We start from the raw sequence: 17,466 nt of genomic DNA, 5'->3' as shown, positions 1-17,466 counted from the left end.
ATAAACAAGCCTGGCTGTAGTTGGAACACGGCGTATGAGGCTGGTGTAGTGCCGGAGTTTGAATGTCACCTTTAAATGAAAATCCAAACTCAGTTTCAGAGCAAATTTCAGGATAAAAAAGTATGTTGATGAAAATGGAATGTGTTGTGAACAGGGATTGTAACTGTGGAGGCACAGAAGGGTATTTTTGTGATTGTTTTTTCAAAGATGATCCATTTGGCTCTTCTACATCTACTTTCAGGTCTTATATTGACACTGTTGAGTCATCAACAATATTCACTGTAACCGCACAATAACCTCGAGGAGGTTGGATAAATGTATTCATCTGTTTTTCAGAACAAAAGCAGATAAGCAAAACATAATTTCCTGTCTCACAATTTTTTAATAATATGAATATCAATGAGTCAAAATAGTTATAAAAATACCAAATAGATGAAATTAAGGAAGTTGACCACAACTTTAATTATCTTCTGTAGCCTCAATAATCACAGTACTTTAACTTCTTTTTGTGCTGCTCAGTGTCTCTCCAGTGTTCAAATTTTAAATGTTGCTTTATTTTACCACACTGAAGAGAATTAAACAACGATAACAGATGTGGAAACATGTTTCTTTCTGAGCAATAGTGTTTGATTTCCTCTAAGAATATGTCTTTATAAAACCACCTTGACATAGTGGCTGTAAATATCACAGAAAGATTATTAGATGTTTTGTGGTGTACTTTGTAGTAGACAGTGTTAAAATGAATGAGTTTAGGAGCACAAACCAGCATCCTAGAAGGGTTATAAAATAAAGTTTTGATTTGATTTGAGTTAAAGGTATATATATATATATATATATATATATATATATATATATATATATATATATATNNNNACAAGTGTTTTCAAAGGCTGCTATTAACACCAACCACGGGAAATTATAATTGATACTTTTATATATATATATATATATATTCTTTAAAACTATTCAAATTCTTGCATTGTTCACTATAAAGTTTACTAAGGTATTTAAACTTAATTAACTGCAACATTTTAACTTAAATGGCAGTTTGCACTAAAATAAAAGAGGATTATTGGTTTTAGCATCCAAACTGCAATCAGGCCCACTCATTGTCTCAGCAACAAGCTGTCAACATATAAAATAAATGTATATTTAGTCATTTATTCATTTGATAACTAAAAACAATTGTTTTTTTGTTTTGTTTTTTTTTGATCAGGGTATAACATTAAGAGGTTCAGTGATGGTGGTCTCTGTTGGAAATCCTCTCAATATAGACAAATAAATGTAACAAAATTTACAGCAATTATTTTCTATTCTTGTGCAATGGTTCGCGGTGTTGCCTCACAGCGAGATGGATGGATTTTCTATACTTTGAGCTTATTAGTTTGTCCAAATTTCACTAAAATTAAATATTCAAATGGTATAACACATGTTTGTAAGTCTTATTTAGTGATGTGGAAAGCAAAGTGAATCAGTTCCTACTATATTGGAATCCATACTTTAGATGCTATAACAAACACAGTAAGAGTAACAACTCATTCTTTAGGAAAATCATTGTTAGATTCTGCTAAATAAAACATATTTGAACTGGCTTTATAATTTAGATTTATTCATAGAATGTACTATTTGGCAAATATTCCACTGTAGTGTAAGTTCCAAATACTGCATGTCTTATACCAATATATACCTCCTCAGGGAGATGTCCAGGAGACATCCATAAGAGACGTCAGAGCTACCTCAACTCTCAATGTGGAGGAGCAGCGCCTCCACTCTGATCTCCCGTGGTGACCGAGCCCTATCTTTACAGGAGCGTCCAGCCACCCTGCAGAGAAAACTCATTTCAGCTGCTCGTATCCAGGATTGTATCCTTTCGGTCATGACCTAAAGCCCATGACCGTAGGTGAGAGTAGAAACATAGATTGACCAGTAAATCGAGAGCTTTGCCTTTCGGCTCAGCTCCTTCTTCACTATAAAGGATCGACTGCTGCAGCTGCTGTACCTATCTGCCTGTCAAACCTCACGCTTCATGCATCCCTCACTTATGAACAGAACCTCAAGATACTTGAACTCCTCCACTTGAGGGAGGAACTCTCCACCTACACAGAAAGAGCAAACCATCCTTGTCCAGGCAAGAATCATGGCCTTGGATTCTCAGATGCTTCATATTTGACTTTTTTACATTTACCTAGTAAAAGTGATTGCAACATCTATGTCATGAGCGAGAACATAGTTACCTTTTCAAGTGTCCAGGTGAGTTGTTGAGTATTGAGTGATAATCACTGAGGGAAGGAGAAACGACAAAAACTCAAGACAGCATGAGTGTATCAATGATGGGTCCCAAAGCAGAATCAACGTCTCTCCTGGGGCTTGCAAAGCTAACACTCACACACAGAGGCATTTGCTGTTTATTCATCCATAGATTAAAAAAAGAAAAAAACACTTATGGTCAATGGAAAAATCACTTCACAATGACATCCGTCTCCTAAAGAAGACTTACAGGGAAATAAACTGAGCAAATCCACTCAAAACTGAGTAACAATTGAATATTGTGAGCATCGTTCACCTGTTTGCTCACACAGATTTTATGCTTCTCAGAAAATGTCCCCTCGGTGACATTAGACAAACAATGAGAGAAGAGGCACATCAATGTGAGGGTTGTAAACAAGAGTTTCCATATTGTGTTTGTGTTTCTTTGGCACTCTGGCTCTTTATCAACATGGAATCAGCGGAGTGTTACGACATCGTTTAAGCTCTCACACAGCATCAATACTGACTCTATTGATTTTTTTTAAACAGTTAATGGAAGCCTTTAGGGCAGGAAAGCTAATTAAAATCATATGCAGGTCAAGCTCATTTAAAGACTCCCCATTAGTTTGTGTTGAGCTCAACCACGCTCGACTGAAAAATCCATCCATGGGGTATCATAATTGACTGCTGGTTCTAATGGCTTTCCAGTTCTCCTTCATCCCAAGGATACGTAGGGAGTTCCTCTGGCAGATTTCATGCAGCAGGTTTAATAGCCCACATACAGAATCATTAAAGACAATTGATGTGTGTCCTCAAGGTGTCTTGTCAGTGCCTGAAAAAAGTGTTGTCTTTCCAAAGGCAGGAGGCATTTGGAAATAAATTGCGAGTCTCCACCTGCGCTTGCTGTGTGTGTTTGTTCGGTCTCCTTCTATAAATTATGCAAAATACTCAGCCTCTGTAGGATTTATACATAATGAGCTTGAAAAAAAAAGTCCCAAAAGGGGAAATTAATGTCAGCTGAATTACATTTATCTGACAGCATGATCAGCTACAAAAGTCCAATTAAGACTGTTAGCATTTCAATGGAGACTTAAGATGCAAAATGTTGATTTTGTTTCCAAAACTTTGTGACTAGTAGCCAGAGCTGCCATATTTTACCTGGATTTTTTAACGAACGGTCTCCAAAAATGTTGTTTTCCCCTCATGCCTGGTCCCTGGTCTCCTGTGTGTACGTGCTCCTCAGTTTATCACCGCAAATCACGAGAGGCTCACTCTGCTGAGCTGATTTGAATCTGTGAGTCAGGAGGAGATTAAGCCGAGGCTGTGTTTATTGTTTCTTATCAGGGCACAATATGCTAACAGCAGATGCCAATGATCTTGCTGCGTCTTAGAATAGCGCTTCCCCAACACGACTTCTTGCCACAAACCACATCGGCCCCGCTGTAGCCGGTGTGCCCAGCTGGTACAAGCAGCGGTGGACACGCAGCACGCCGCAGCACCAACATGGGGCTTTGTTAGACAAATTTTGATCGGATGAAATCCCGCTGGGAAGACTTTCCCCAGGATGTTGTGAAGGAAGAGGGAGATAGGAGTGTACGGCGTTCTTTTATTTCTCCTAAACAGGTTCATTTTGCACTTCAGCCACCACATATCTATTTTCTGAACATTGCAATGCGCTCATATGTATGCACGTGGGCATGCACATACCCCCACACACATCCTGCCCTTTGAGCTTGATGACTATGCTAATAGTGTAAGCAGTTTCAAGTCACGCGTGACATTATACTGTTCAGGTTTCACCAGCATTTCAGACTACCTACCCTATTCTAAATGCCTTGCAAGTTGATAGTTATTAAGGAGAAGTCAAGCAAAGAAATGCATTTAATTTGAAAGTGGCTGTTGCTTAATACAAGATGCTGGACTGTCTCACTGGTACTTTGCTTTTCCTTGGTCTCAAAGTTTTGAACTTTGCTAATGTTTTGAGCTGGCTGTTAGATTGCATTTGTCTTTGGTAGATTTAATATTTGATTGTTAGAGAAATGAATACTGGTCACAGCCAGTGTTGGGAGAAACTTCCTACAAAAGTAAAATATATGTTATTTTTTGTAATAAGCAAGCAGTTATTAATGAATTTTAGGTCATATTTTAAGTCATACCATCAAGTTTCTAACCTCATCGCTACGTGGAAGCATTGACTTTATATCTAATTTGCAATTCACAGAAGTCACAGATGATGTTGAGAGATTGAGTTAATTTATTTTGAAGAGCTCTATAAAAGCATCGGTAAGCACAAAGCCATGTCTAGGTTCATCAGATCATTCAGTCTTTTTCTTTCACCTTCTACTGCAGGCACTGTGTCTGAATGTCCGGGCGTTCAGCAGTACTTCTGTATCTGTTATCCAGTTTGATAACTTGCTTTCTTGCAGTAATCAGAGGAAGGAAAACATAAAAAAACAAGAATAATAATGTCTTGAACAAAAAAGAAAACAAGATGAGATACAAACACAGCAGTGCTCTCTAGGAGTTGTTAGAGGGAAACAGCTGCTAAAGGGTAACTGGATGTTAGTGAGAAAATAACAAATATATGAGCCTTTTTATGAATTAAAAAGAATCTGATGTAAGTTGCTTCTGAGTATAAGTCGCACCCTTATGTAAAACTATGAAAAAAGCTGCGACTTATACTCAGAAAAATACAGTAAGCAGTGAGACTACAAAGAACATGAAAAAAATGCCATGATTTTTCTGCTGCTTGTTTTTAGTAACTTTGAGTTTGTTTGTTTTTTCCTCACGTAGACATAAATCTTATTTAACCTTCATACAACCCAGGACTTTATATTAACTATAGTGTTCTCCACTATCAGTGAGTTTATTCCTGTTTTTCCACAGACCTGTCTGTGTTCTTGTTGAAGGTCAGGTTCAGTCATTTTAACCTGCTTTTAGTAGAGAGTTCTTTGCTGTTTTAATTTTTTCTGAAGTTCATAGGTCTAAGATTCTCTGTTGCTTGTTTTTTCATGTAGAAAACCTATATTTTTATTTGAGATATTGAGAATTGAGAATATATGAGAATTGATCCACTTTGCTAAAATGAAACTATAGTACTTATTACAGTGTTACATCATACATCCGTATTAGGAATAAAAAAATAGTTTTGTGGTACATTAGTCTCTTCAGATGTTGTGTTCTACTTATTTGGGAATTTTAAAGAAAGTAAAATATTACAGGACTCGTGATTCATAAGAGCTACACTGCTACGTATTTGAACAATAATAAATAATCTGTAAGGTATTAGAGTTTGGAAGTAACTTGCACAACTCTGGTCACAGCAGATTATAAAGTAAGATATTTTTTTTTATTAAAAAAAGCATAAAACTAATCAATAAGTTTGCAAACTAACATTTTGCAAGTCAAAAGTCATTTTTACTGATACTGATGTTTTTTTTATTTTATTTGTATTTGTTCAGAATAACTTTACTACATAAAACAGAGCCCCTCGTCTGACTATTTATTTATTTATTTATTTTTTACTTTGGTGTCCCGTTAGGCTGAAAATTGGAGTAAAAAGAAAGACAAAAAAAGTTGTTTTTTCATGGGTACCAGACAGTATCTGATACCCACCAGAAAGTAAGTTGTGAGCACAAGAAACAGACTGATACTCACGAGAAAACTAAACGATCTTTTGCACACAGGAGCCCTTTTCAGAGTCAGTTTCAGTGTGTCCTCACTATATTGCAGTTTACCTTTTGCGGTCTCGATGGATTTTTAGCAAAACCACAATTTCATGAGCCACAAACTCTCTTTTTTTCTGTCCAGCAGCTGAACAAACAGATAGAAGCTGAAACCCTCATGTGCTGCACAGATTATATTTTTACAGTTGGGGTTTTGTTATATAGTCCATGGGTGAACCAGGTGTGTATTTGTATAAACTTCTTTTTTTTTTTGGTCTTGTTTGAAGTTCTGGACCAAAAGATGTAGAAAGAGGAGTTAAGAAAACACGAGCAGAAGAAAAGGGGAGACAGAACACTTTAGAATCTGTTTCTCAAACTGTTCCAACTCAGTGAGACCCGTTCTAATCTGTGGTGATGGTCACCATGGATTTACTCTCAGCTGGAAAACACGACAGCTTCAAAGTAATCCATTGTACTTGTAGGGAAAGTTTCTGTTCATCCTCAAGATGTCATCCTGTTTAGTATGGAATGATTGATTATACTTATGGGTAATTGCACAAAAGTACAACATTGTCATCCTCTCACACCTGTGGTAAATAATCACTCACATTACCTGTGCCAGTTTATTAAACCTTTTAACCCTTTAATACTGGAGATGTTGTCGTCAACACTGAAATAACACACAATCTTTGACATACTGTAACTCTCAACTATTTATTTAGTTTGTTTGTTTCATATCGGCTATGCACTGGTAAAGCTGCTTTTCTCCATTTCAGAGTCCACAAGGTGAACTTTAATTGTGTAAATGATTTTAAAAAATCATGTTAAATGAAAAAATGTCAATACTAGAGCTAAAGCTTGAGTGTTTAAGTGCAAGTGTTTGCAGGCTAATCGATCTACTGTACCTTTCCAACTGTTTGTACAATTAGCAGATTCTGAAACAAAGAAAAGCAGACTTGTACTACTTTGCAAAACATTACAGTAGTAAAATGCAATAGCCGTAAAAAAAGCAGATTCTGTTGCAGATGACTGTACAACACTTTTCATCTGCCACACTTTGACCTACTCAAGAGGTCAAAGGGTGTATGTTATTTGGAAGCATCTGTGGTACTAATAAAGGGTTAAAGGAAATTCTAATGAAAAGTCTCTCAAAAAAAGTTTCTAAATGTCAACTTTTATAGGCTGTTTCCAAAAACCTGTGCATCTCTCCTCGTACACAATCCTTCAACTCCTATCTTTAGAAATGCTGTGGGTCTAGTCCTGGGGAAATTTGGATTTGCATTCATGACCTTCTTTTTTTTAATAAATATGAATTATGTCTATTTTTAGCAAAGACGGAAGCAAAGATATAAAAAGAAACTAGAATTTCTCAAAATGGGAATATTTTTTTTAACATTTTTACCCTTTTTACGTTTGAATTAGTGAAAAAGCTAGCTCAATGTTTAATTATTAGCTGTACTCCTAAATAGCCCAAATCCCTCCGTAAACTAAATTAGTCAAAACAGTTAGCCTGTTTCTAAAATAGAATTCCGAATTAGCCTAAAACCCCAGTAAATAATAAATTAGCCAAAAACATTAGCATGTTGCTAGAACTCCAGTAGATAACAATTAGCCAAAAATGTTAGCATATTGCTAAAGCATAAAACATTTCATTAGAGGCCAAAATAGCCTCATTTCTTAATTACTAGCTGAACTCCTACATAGCCTAAAATTCCTCAGTAAACTAAATAGTCAAAAAAGTTAGCCTGTTTCTAAAATAGAAGCTAAATTCTATATTAGCCTTAAACAAAAACATTAGCATGTTGCTAAAATAATAGCTCCAAATTTGTGAAAATGACTGTTTTGTTTTTCTTCAGCCAGAGAGCCACCATGGAGAGATAAAAGAGCCACATGTGGACCTGGAGTCATAGGTTGCAGACCCCTGGTCTAGTCATTAGGAAGGGCTCCTAAGATAGTGGGTTTATCCAAAAAGTGAAGTGTATTCCACATAAATGGTTTTATTTTGAAAATCAAGCGGGGTATGGTGTAGCTTTTACTTTTGATGTGTCTGCTTGCTGCTGCTTAGTCTGGCCTCCACATCCAAGCCTTCATCATTACACTGTCATTCCTAATGAACCCACACCCTCAGAATACATCCCAATGCTGGACAGTTTTTTTTTTTCCCTGAAGCTTCATGCTTCACTTACTCAGATTGAGAAAAAGTGCAGAGCAGCTTTCTCGGGCACGCTCTTGCAGAATAAGTGAAATGGAGTGCATGTTATAATTTCACTTTAAACCCACATGAGAAAAGAAGGCCTGTATTTTGTACCCCTGTAATGAGTTAGTACTGTTATAGGAGATGAAATAATATATAGGAATGACTCTCAGGGCAGTGTTATCTGCTGACCTCTCTTGGGGACTCAATGCAATTATTTACACGGGGAAAATTCATAGAGCACAGCTAATGCAATTCAGTCAAATAAAGGGAGATGTAGTCTTTCGGACTTGCTTTCGAAATACACGATATCATGAGACAGTGAAATAGCTTCAGGAAAACCGACTTTAAAAGCTTCTTTTTAAATTGAGCAGAACCTTGCTGTATGATAACTATCCCTTTCACGCCACCCGATAGAACCAAGAAAAGTCCTAATTCCGCATTCAAAGCACATTTTCATCACTCACTGGGGTCGTCTGGTTCTCCACAACCGGAGTCGGCAGCGACAATAGTGGCTTTGTGAGGCTGTGGGTAGAGATAGTTAAACAGCAACCTCAAGACCGATGTAAGCAAGGAACTGTTTAGCGCTAATGGAGTACGGGGCCATTGTTGTAGCAGTGTTTGCTAGCAACCGTGGTTACAATTACATGTAATTTAAAAACCCCATTGTGTAATGAATCCCAACAGACTGCATTAACTGCTCTTTACTTCGCTTCTGCTTCTGGAGTCATTTGTAAGGCATTGATTACTTTGAATCGTGTAACACGGTTGAGGATGAGGATGACTCATGGGCTTCATGCGTGTTATTATCTTAACTAATTAATCATCACTGTTTGCATGACAATCCCAAATGACTCATTCTTATTTATCAAGACATGCATTCCTTTTTTGCCATTTCATTGATGCATAAAGTTGTCTTAAACATATTTACATGCAGATGTATATTTTTAATTTATTTTGTATTGTCAAACTGGCCTTTATCCACTTAATTATGTTTTAATCTGATTTTTTTTTTTTACTCAATTGCTATATAACCTACATGTTTACATTTTTTTTCACTGACATGACAGCTTTTGATCTCATTTTACATCTAAACAGTGACAATAAAGCCACACCGATCTATCTGATGTTTAAAAAAAACCTTCCTAATTTGTTTCTCCATATTTGTGTTTTTGATCCAGGTCCGTCTCTGATTGGTGTTTTGAAGAAAGACTGGGCTTCTCCAAATAGCATTGCTCTCTCCTGGCAGCAGCCCGAGGAAACAACACTTCCTGTTCTGGAATATGAGGTCAAATACTACGAAAAGGTAAAGTTTTGTACTAACCTTTAGTAATTACAGGTTAATTAGCCTTGGATTCCATTTTCAAATAAAGCCCAACTTTATGTGTTTCCTAAAGGTTTTGCAAATTTATTTTTAAAAAATGGGCTCAGTTACAGGAAAAAAATAATGCCTTCTATGTGCAGCTCCCAGACATAGGCCTCCCTGAAAAGGTCTACTGTATGTCTGGGAGCTGCACAGTGTGGTGCCTATTGTGCTCACACAATTCCACCTTGTTCTTTTTGTCCACAGAAGTTATTTTTAAAAGTTTTGTGGCTTCTGGGCGTATGACTCTGCAAATCTAAGCACAAGTCTAAACTGGACTAGAAAGCTGCGTCTAGTAGAATGTTACCCAATTCAAAAATAAAAACTTGTGTGAATTTGTCTGAATTTTCTTATAAATAGTTTAAAAATGGAAATAACTAACGGTAAATGCATTTATGACAACCTGCAATTGTTTAAGATTTTCTTCAGTTGTTTATCAGGCGAACTTTATCAATTTGAATTGATAGACAGTTTCACTCATTGTGTTTTTTTTACACTAATTTAAACAATTGTATGCTACAAATCAGGACATTGTAAGTATTTTTATTTTCTACTTGGATAAAATTAACTCAATATAATTAAATTAGCAAAACTCAGTTGATACCATCTTTGTTCCTTTGTTGCCAATATTATCAAACTGCAGCTTTGGTTAAAGTGTAAAGATGTGATTTTTTTTTTTTTCTTAACCTCAACGTGTATTTTCATGATGTTTATTTTTCAGTTTTCAGTACATGAAAAGCAGTAGATTATTTTTCAAAATAAAAAGATGCATCAAAAATATTTGACCAGTTTATAACTTCGTAAAAACTTTCATAAGCGGTTAGACTTTCTGTTAACCCTCAGTCTGATGTCTATCACAGGAACACGAGCAGTTGAGTTACTCGTCGACACGCACCAAGGTGCCCAGTGTGATCGTTTCTGGGTTACTTCCAGCCACCTGGTATGTCTTCAGTGTGCGCACCCGGACAGCAGGCGGATTCAGCTCCTACTCCTCCAAATATGAATTCCAAACCACAGGAGACTGTAAGTAGCCCAAACCTTCTGCCACCAGTTAAAGAAAGGTCTTTAGGACCAATTTACATCTTTAACGTATTTTGACTGGTAAAAAAAAAGCATCTAGTTTATGCAAGTGCCATTTTTGAAAAATAATAAAATGTGATTTCTAGGTTTTCTTATTTTCAAAACTTTAAAGTTAAAGTAAATTCTAAGTTGAGTGTAAGTTATATTTATATAAATATTTTATTTGATTTGTTCCACTTTTCTTTTTCATAAAGAAAGATTTGTAAATTTGTGCTCACTCTTTGTTATCCGCAATGTGTGTATATATATATAAATATATATATATATATATATATAAAAAAAATTGCATTCTATATTAGTCAGGTGATGAAAAACTTTTTTTTCAATTATTAAAGCAAATATAAGCCCCATATTATTAACTTCTAAATATTAACAAAAAAGAAGAAGTTTAATTGAATCTTTCTTAAATCAAATACTCTTGTTTAAAGAAAAACTCCAATAAAAATAGTTTTTTTTACCATGTTATTCTACCAAGTTGCTCATTCTGAAGGACATATGTATAAGAATTTAGGATTAAATTCACCTTATGACTATTTTTTATATTTAAAAAAACGTTCTCAGTAGTGTTTTAATTGTGATTATGAAGTTTTTAACCTAAATCCCACAACTTAAATGTCTTAAAAAGCTATTTTTCATGTTAATCTGAAGCCTCTGTTTCCAAAATATCCCCTGATGTGGTGTAGCTTCTGAGCTGAGCGCCCCCTGATCCCCTCTGTCTGATTATGATAGCTCTTTGTCTCGTTGGCGTAGATCTTCACTGCTGCTACACAAAACTGTCAAGCTATATCGGTAATGTCCAGATGTATCGTTTTGAGCCAGATTTTAGCTCGGATAAGGAAGTGAAGAGCTTCATCGACCGAACTTTCATTGATTTACAGTCCTTTACAACTGCTGTCAAATGAGCCGTCGTTCGCATTTCTGTGGTCATATGAAGAAGCTTTGTGGAGTCTCGCAGAGATTTTCCAGCGTTGTCAGCCCTGCTACCATAAAGATTGTATAAAACTCACACAAAAAAAAATCCAGAGATGGATGATTTGACCACGGAAATGTGAACGGTGACTCATTTGACTGCAGTCAAGGGGAAGATTCCTCCTCTCTTCTCTGGCACCTGATAAATACATAGTTCATGTTTTGCCCTCGAGATGCAGCAGCAAACGATTAAATTATAGTTTTTAAACAATCAGGAAGAAATTCCCTTAATCTTCAATTCTATATTTTCCTCATTTTTTCTAGCAAGTTGTACCTTTACAACATAGGTACAAAATACAAAGGTGCACCTGCCCTTTTATGTTGCGGTAGGTATTGTTGAGAGGTGATTTGGCTTCACAGAAGCCCCCTCCTTTCCAAAAGTGCAGAGCTTTTGCTCTATCTGCAGATTAGAGGCTCCTCGGCCAAGCTTTTGTTCTGCCTGGCCTTTTATCTGTGTGAGAGAAGGTGGATTTGGCTCCTGTCGCTCTCTTCAGCCTGTCTGTCTGCCTGTCAGTCAATGTCAGTGAACTTGTTTAGTTTTTTTTTCTTCCAGCCACCTGCATTTGTCACTTAAGTCTCTTATTTTTATTTCTATCTCTCACCTCCTTCCTTTTCTTTTGATACTCGAAAACCTCATTTCACCTGGATCAATTGAACACATCTGTTTAGAAAGTGATGTGAAGAGTGTGTGAAACTGAAAATCATCATCTGACCACTGTCAGTTTCACTGAATCCCCCCTCGCCACCACCCATCTGAATGATGTGTAATAATTTCTTATCAAGCACAATGGCACACGTCGACATCTCCCTCCAACCGTCTGCTTTACTCCTAACACACATCCACACGAGCCCTCGCCATTTGGCTCGCCACCATGCACTCTGATCTCCAATTCATATTCATTAAGCATGAAATATTATAGAATACGTTTGGTAATAGTAATCATCTTTCAATTATCTGGGATTCGTTAGCCCTGTGACAAAACACAGAAAAGAGAAAATCATGAATATCAAATAAGCCCAATTTAACCAAATGATCACGGACTAAATCACAATTTCATGAATGAATAAAATTAATTAAACAGCAGCCGGAAAATGAATCATTCCAGCACAAAACTTGACAGGAGTTCTCTGCTCTACAAAGAGCTGTTCAGGTATCTCTCTATAGGGTTTCCTCAGAAAAACTGGGTGTATGTATGGTGCATTGATGGGGAAGAATATTGAAGATGATGTTTAATATAAATTTCTTTTTCCAATCACATTATTCTGAAAGCCATCGTCTATGCTTCCTTTGTTCTTTCATTCTTCCCTGCCACTTGAACATCTCATATGTTCCCCTTTTCACATTTTTTTCCATATATTCTGTGCCCAACACAATCATTTTTCTTTGTCAGCCGAACTTTCAGACTACCATCAACTATTCTCTGCTTCTTACAGCTTCAGACATCGCCTCTGATCAAGGCCAGGTGTTAGTCATTGTCACGGCAGCAGTTGGTGGCTTCACCCTCGTCATCATCCTCACCCTCTTCCTCCTCATTACTGGACGGTAAGGCGAACTTACTTCTACTAATTTGTGATCAAATCTCTGCTAACAAAAAGGATCCCAAATAACTATGGGTAATTATTCTGCAAATTTGCAAGCAGCTTCGAATTTATGGCATCAATCGGGTCGGCACCTTTTAGTTCAGCAGTTTCTATGGTAATTCCTAACATCTGACCTCTAATTAACTGTGTGTTTGCGTGTGTGGCCTGTACTTGTCAGAATTGATGGCTCTAACCCCAATCAGGATTTATGAAACTGTTCACTTGTAGATTTGTAACTTGGGTTTAGTAAATGAGAATTTTCTTCAAGAAAATTAAAGCTGCAGATGGTGTTGAACAGTCCGTAGGCAGTAATGCCCTGGTCAACCCCCAACCTAGCCCCAACCGCTCTGGTTGTCCCCCTTTGTCATGGCTTCACTGGCTTCAACACATGACAAATTGATTAACATTTAAACACAAAATGGCAGCTTTTCTGTTGGTTTTATCCCCATAGCAACCATTTGAATTTTTGGTCACCTGGGGGTGACGAACATGTCTATGTAATTTTTAGAAGGATCAGCAAGAGTAAACTTTTGGATTTCCGTGGCAACAGAGGTTTTTCGCTAGCCACGCCCACATTCCTGAAATGTTCATATGGTATGCTATATTGTTTCATTCAGCTTCAGCCAACAATTCTCACATTATATTTTCATTACCTTGTGATAAAAAAAGTGCTAAAAACAGGGGAACACCACTTTTGCTAGATTGTCCCGTTTGCGCGGTTCAGTGTCTACAACTTTGAAATCCAACATTTTATTAAATAGGTTCCCATTGATGATCGCGGAGTTAAGAGGTGATTGATTGAGTTTACATTTGTAGCTGGTAAATGGAACTTTGGTTGTGGTTGTAGACTTGACCTGGTGGTGTTTGCATGAAAATTTTGTGATGATCGCCGGAACAAAGGTTTTTTTGTTGGAAAATGTAAAAAAAAAAGTTGTCAAATGTCATACTTTGCGACAAAATGGTTGCCAAGCCCTTGGTTTTGTGGCCATCGTGACATATTTATAAAACTTCCTTTGAATATCCCAAAGACATGTGTTTTGGTTCCGTTAGTGAATTTAAAAATGTTTTTTTTGAGCCCCATAAGAGAATTTGGTCCAATTTCTTTTATGGGTGGTTTCTCCCACTGTGATGTCATTGTTTGTTATTTGTTTTGGGGGGATGGGGTTTATCATTAACCCTAATATTCATTTTCACCGGGTACTAAGTGCGTACAAATTTTAGTTGAGTCGGGGGGAAATTATTCTCGCTCGGGAAAGAAGAATTGCAAAAACAATACTATCCTTGCAGTGAATGATTGCTGTGCGTCATAATTAAAGGCTTACAGACAAAGATTTCCTGCAGAAATTTCTGTTACTTGACAAAGTTTCGCCTTTTACTTAAACAATGTTTTATTAATAGAGATGTCTAATGGCAAAAAAGCACAAATCAACACAAGTGAGGTTTTAAGACTGATCTGTTTAAGTCATAATTTGATGCTGCATGTACGGGAATATTCAACATTGAAAATCAAACGGTGTTGCATTTTGATTTTACCAATTCTCACTAAACAGATAATACGACAAAAAATAAGAAGGAAAAAAAAATAATGTGTGGGCTTTGTACACATTCACACACATTTGAGTTTGAGTAAAGGTGTGATGTAACATTTATGTATTATGTTTTGAAATAATTGCATTTGTCAATCCCCCATTCAAAGAAGACTTTTAGAGGTATGAATAATTGGCCTCATTTTCCATTTTTCTCTTTTAATGGATCCGGCTCAAGCAAGAAACCACAAGCTTTCTTTAAGGAGGAAACAGAGAGACGGGCTTATCCACATATTATTAATATTCAGAGAAGGAAGGAGAGATAAATCATTTGTCAGTCTGCCGACTGAAAACCACCTGCTCACAAACAAACACGCACACAGTCTATATTTTTGGTGAGTAAGAATGTGCAGTTTGGGGCAAAATTGACACAATTTAGCACATTATGTTTAAGAAGTGTGAAGCTGAGAGTCTGGTGACTCAACAATGTGTTTTTAACAGTGAATGTTCTCAGCAAAAATACACAGAACTGTTCTAAAATTGAAACTGCTGTAAACAGGCTGAAATGCATGAGCTGTCCTACATAATAAAATATCATTTTGGTTTATTTTTCACTCTCAGCAACAGCAATATTTGATGCTGAAATTCAGACGAGGATACATAAATTCATCATGCTAGAATATGTTTACAATTTACAAACATGAACAACAACCTAATGCTATTTTAAGATTTAGGTTTTAGGAAAGTAATCCTGGTATTTAAACGCTGAGCAGCAGATCCTGTTGTAGTCATGTCTCCTTCAATTCAACTTTTTTGAAAAAGTCGGATTACTTCATTTTATTTTCCGCACTATAGGATGCACCGGATTACAAGGCACTCTGTCAATGAATGGTCTATTTTCCAGTTTATGTCTTATATAATATTGACCAAACTCTAAAGCACATTAAGTGATGCAAAAGAGTCAGATGTGTCTGTCAGTCAGACTTTATTAACTGTGTTCACAGTAAATTTAGAACTTGATTGCTACATGCTACACGTTAGTCATGTTAGTCACGTCAAAAGCATTGGCAATACCTGTAACTCCCATCTTTGTTTGCAATTTGATACCGCAAAAACAAACCTCCCAACCGTGTTAGGAACACAAACACGACACATTCTGATGCGGCTACACGTTAGCCATGTTGGCGTATTCACAAAACTCATAACTTCCTACCTTGTTTGCGAGCTACACATACAAATTCTGTCTGATAAATACCACTAAAACAACTTTGGCTATGTTACTTTGTTGGTATCATGTAAGCAAAAAAACAGTGTGAGACAGCGTTAGCCATGTTAGCATATCCACGATGGGTATGTCCAAATTCCTTCACTACACATCGCGTTCCCCATTTTGTGTTGCTGTCTGAATCTACAATTCCAAAATTAAGTGCCCTAGAAATTTCCCATAAGTCTTTGCAAAAAAAAAACAGTGTGCATTAATGCAAATATAGACCACAATGCATTGCATTTGAACATTTTCGCCTGAAAAATGTGTTTAAATGTAATTTTTTAGCAAGCTATCCACATTGTCATCATCAGAACACAGTGGTGTCCCAAATAGACCTCGTAAAATGTTTGTATTGATTACATTTTTACTTTGTGAAATCCGTGACATCATATGTGCCATTTAGAAAAAAAATCCAGGCTACTCGATAGTCCTGCACTTTATAGTTTTTTTTTCTAGTTGGGGATTAAGGTGGGAATTCGGACATAGCCAAAACCTGTAACCTTGTTTGCTAGCAACACATTAAAAGAAAACAGACTGATAAATACCACTAAAACGAATATCACTGCCAACCTTGTTGGTAATATGTAAAAAAACACAGTAGGATAATAAAAAACCTGTAGTTCCCTACCTTGATTGCAACATAAAAAAGCAGATTAATACAATTAAAACAAACGTTACTATGACTACACCGCCAGCCTTCCTAGTAACACTTAAAAATAACACAGTACGACACTGCTAGCGTTAGTTGGCTTAGAATATTCTCAATAACTACCAAACTTGTTTGCCTCAGTAATCACAACCAGAATGAATCCATGTAAAAGGCACTCCAGTTTATCATGTACACTGTTGTTTCTAGAAAAAAAAATTTGGACTTTTAAGCACATCTTACAGTGCGGAAAATATGGCAACCGTTCAAGTAACTGAGCAGCTCCCCAGGGCCACAGGATGGGTGGAAACCCCAAACTATTTAAACTTCCCTGCAGCTGTACAGTCATGTCACAGGGCGTTACTTCTGCCTCTGTGAATGAACATAATTTCACTCATTGAGTGTGATCATTTCATACAATGCTGCAGCTGTAATGCAGTTGACTAGCATGGCGTTAAAAATAACGTGTATTTTCTGGAAAACAATTCAGCACAACAGTTCATAGTGAAACCTCAGCATTGTGTTTCTTTTTTCCTTCTTTGAGTGATAAGAACGAATCACTTGATGCTTATTTTGTTGTTTTAATTTGTGTTTCTTTGTGTAATGTAAGTTATTCACATGCGAAAGGATTAAAAAATCTATACATATTTGTAAAAAAACAAAGCAAATTCATTTGCAAATTTTATCCGTTTCAGGTTATTTTTAGAATGTAACTCCTGTGATTAATGAGGGACCACTATATTTTTAAATTAAAAAAAAGGTAAAAGTATTAAGTAATATTAAGTAATTCTCAGTAAGTTATACAATTACTTAATGAGTATTGTCATTTTCCTTTAACATGTGGTGGGGACCTGAAGATTGCTTTCCCATGGTACAACAAACTCTTAAATTTGTCCTGGTTTAAATGTGTTTCCATGGATTAGGTTAA

General features: G+C 36.4%; 1 protein-coding gene and 1 long non-coding RNA gene across 3 annotated transcripts in view; one reads left to right on the top strand and one right to left on the bottom strand.

Annotated features, from left to right (window-relative positions):
* The window catches only part of LOC118597896, a 12,361-nt gene extending 9,138 nt beyond the window's left edge, over positions 1 to 3,223 (bottom strand). The window contains exon 1 of the long non-coding RNA XR_004946899.1: positions 1,688 to 3,223. This is a non-coding gene — a long non-coding RNA (uncharacterized LOC118597896). The remainder of the gene's footprint in view (positions 1 to 1,687) is intronic.
* The window catches only part of LOC112155273 (ephrin type-A receptor 6), a 166,630-nt gene that overhangs the window by 122,071 nt on the left and 27,093 nt on the right, over positions 1 to 17,466 (top strand). For both annotated transcript variants that reach the window (XM_024286797.2, XM_036209540.1), the window contains 3 exons: positions 9,288 to 9,412; positions 10,330 to 10,492; positions 12,953 to 13,061. In XM_024286797.2, coding sequence (XP_024142565.1) covers positions 9,288 to 9,412; positions 10,330 to 10,492; positions 12,953 to 13,061 — 397 coding nt within the window. The remainder of the gene's footprint in view (positions 1 to 9,287; positions 9,413 to 10,329; positions 10,493 to 12,952; positions 13,062 to 17,466) is intronic.

Source organism: Oryzias melastigma, linkage group LG21, assembly GCF_002922805.2.
Source record: "Oryzias melastigma strain HK-1 linkage group LG21, ASM292280v2, whole genome shotgun sequence".
In the NCBI taxonomy this organism is placed as follows: domain Eukaryota; kingdom Metazoa; phylum Chordata; class Actinopteri; order Beloniformes; family Adrianichthyidae; genus Oryzias; species Oryzias melastigma.
The sequence above is the reverse complement of the archived record's forward strand: the minus strand, read 5'-3'. Positions and strand labels throughout refer to the sequence as shown.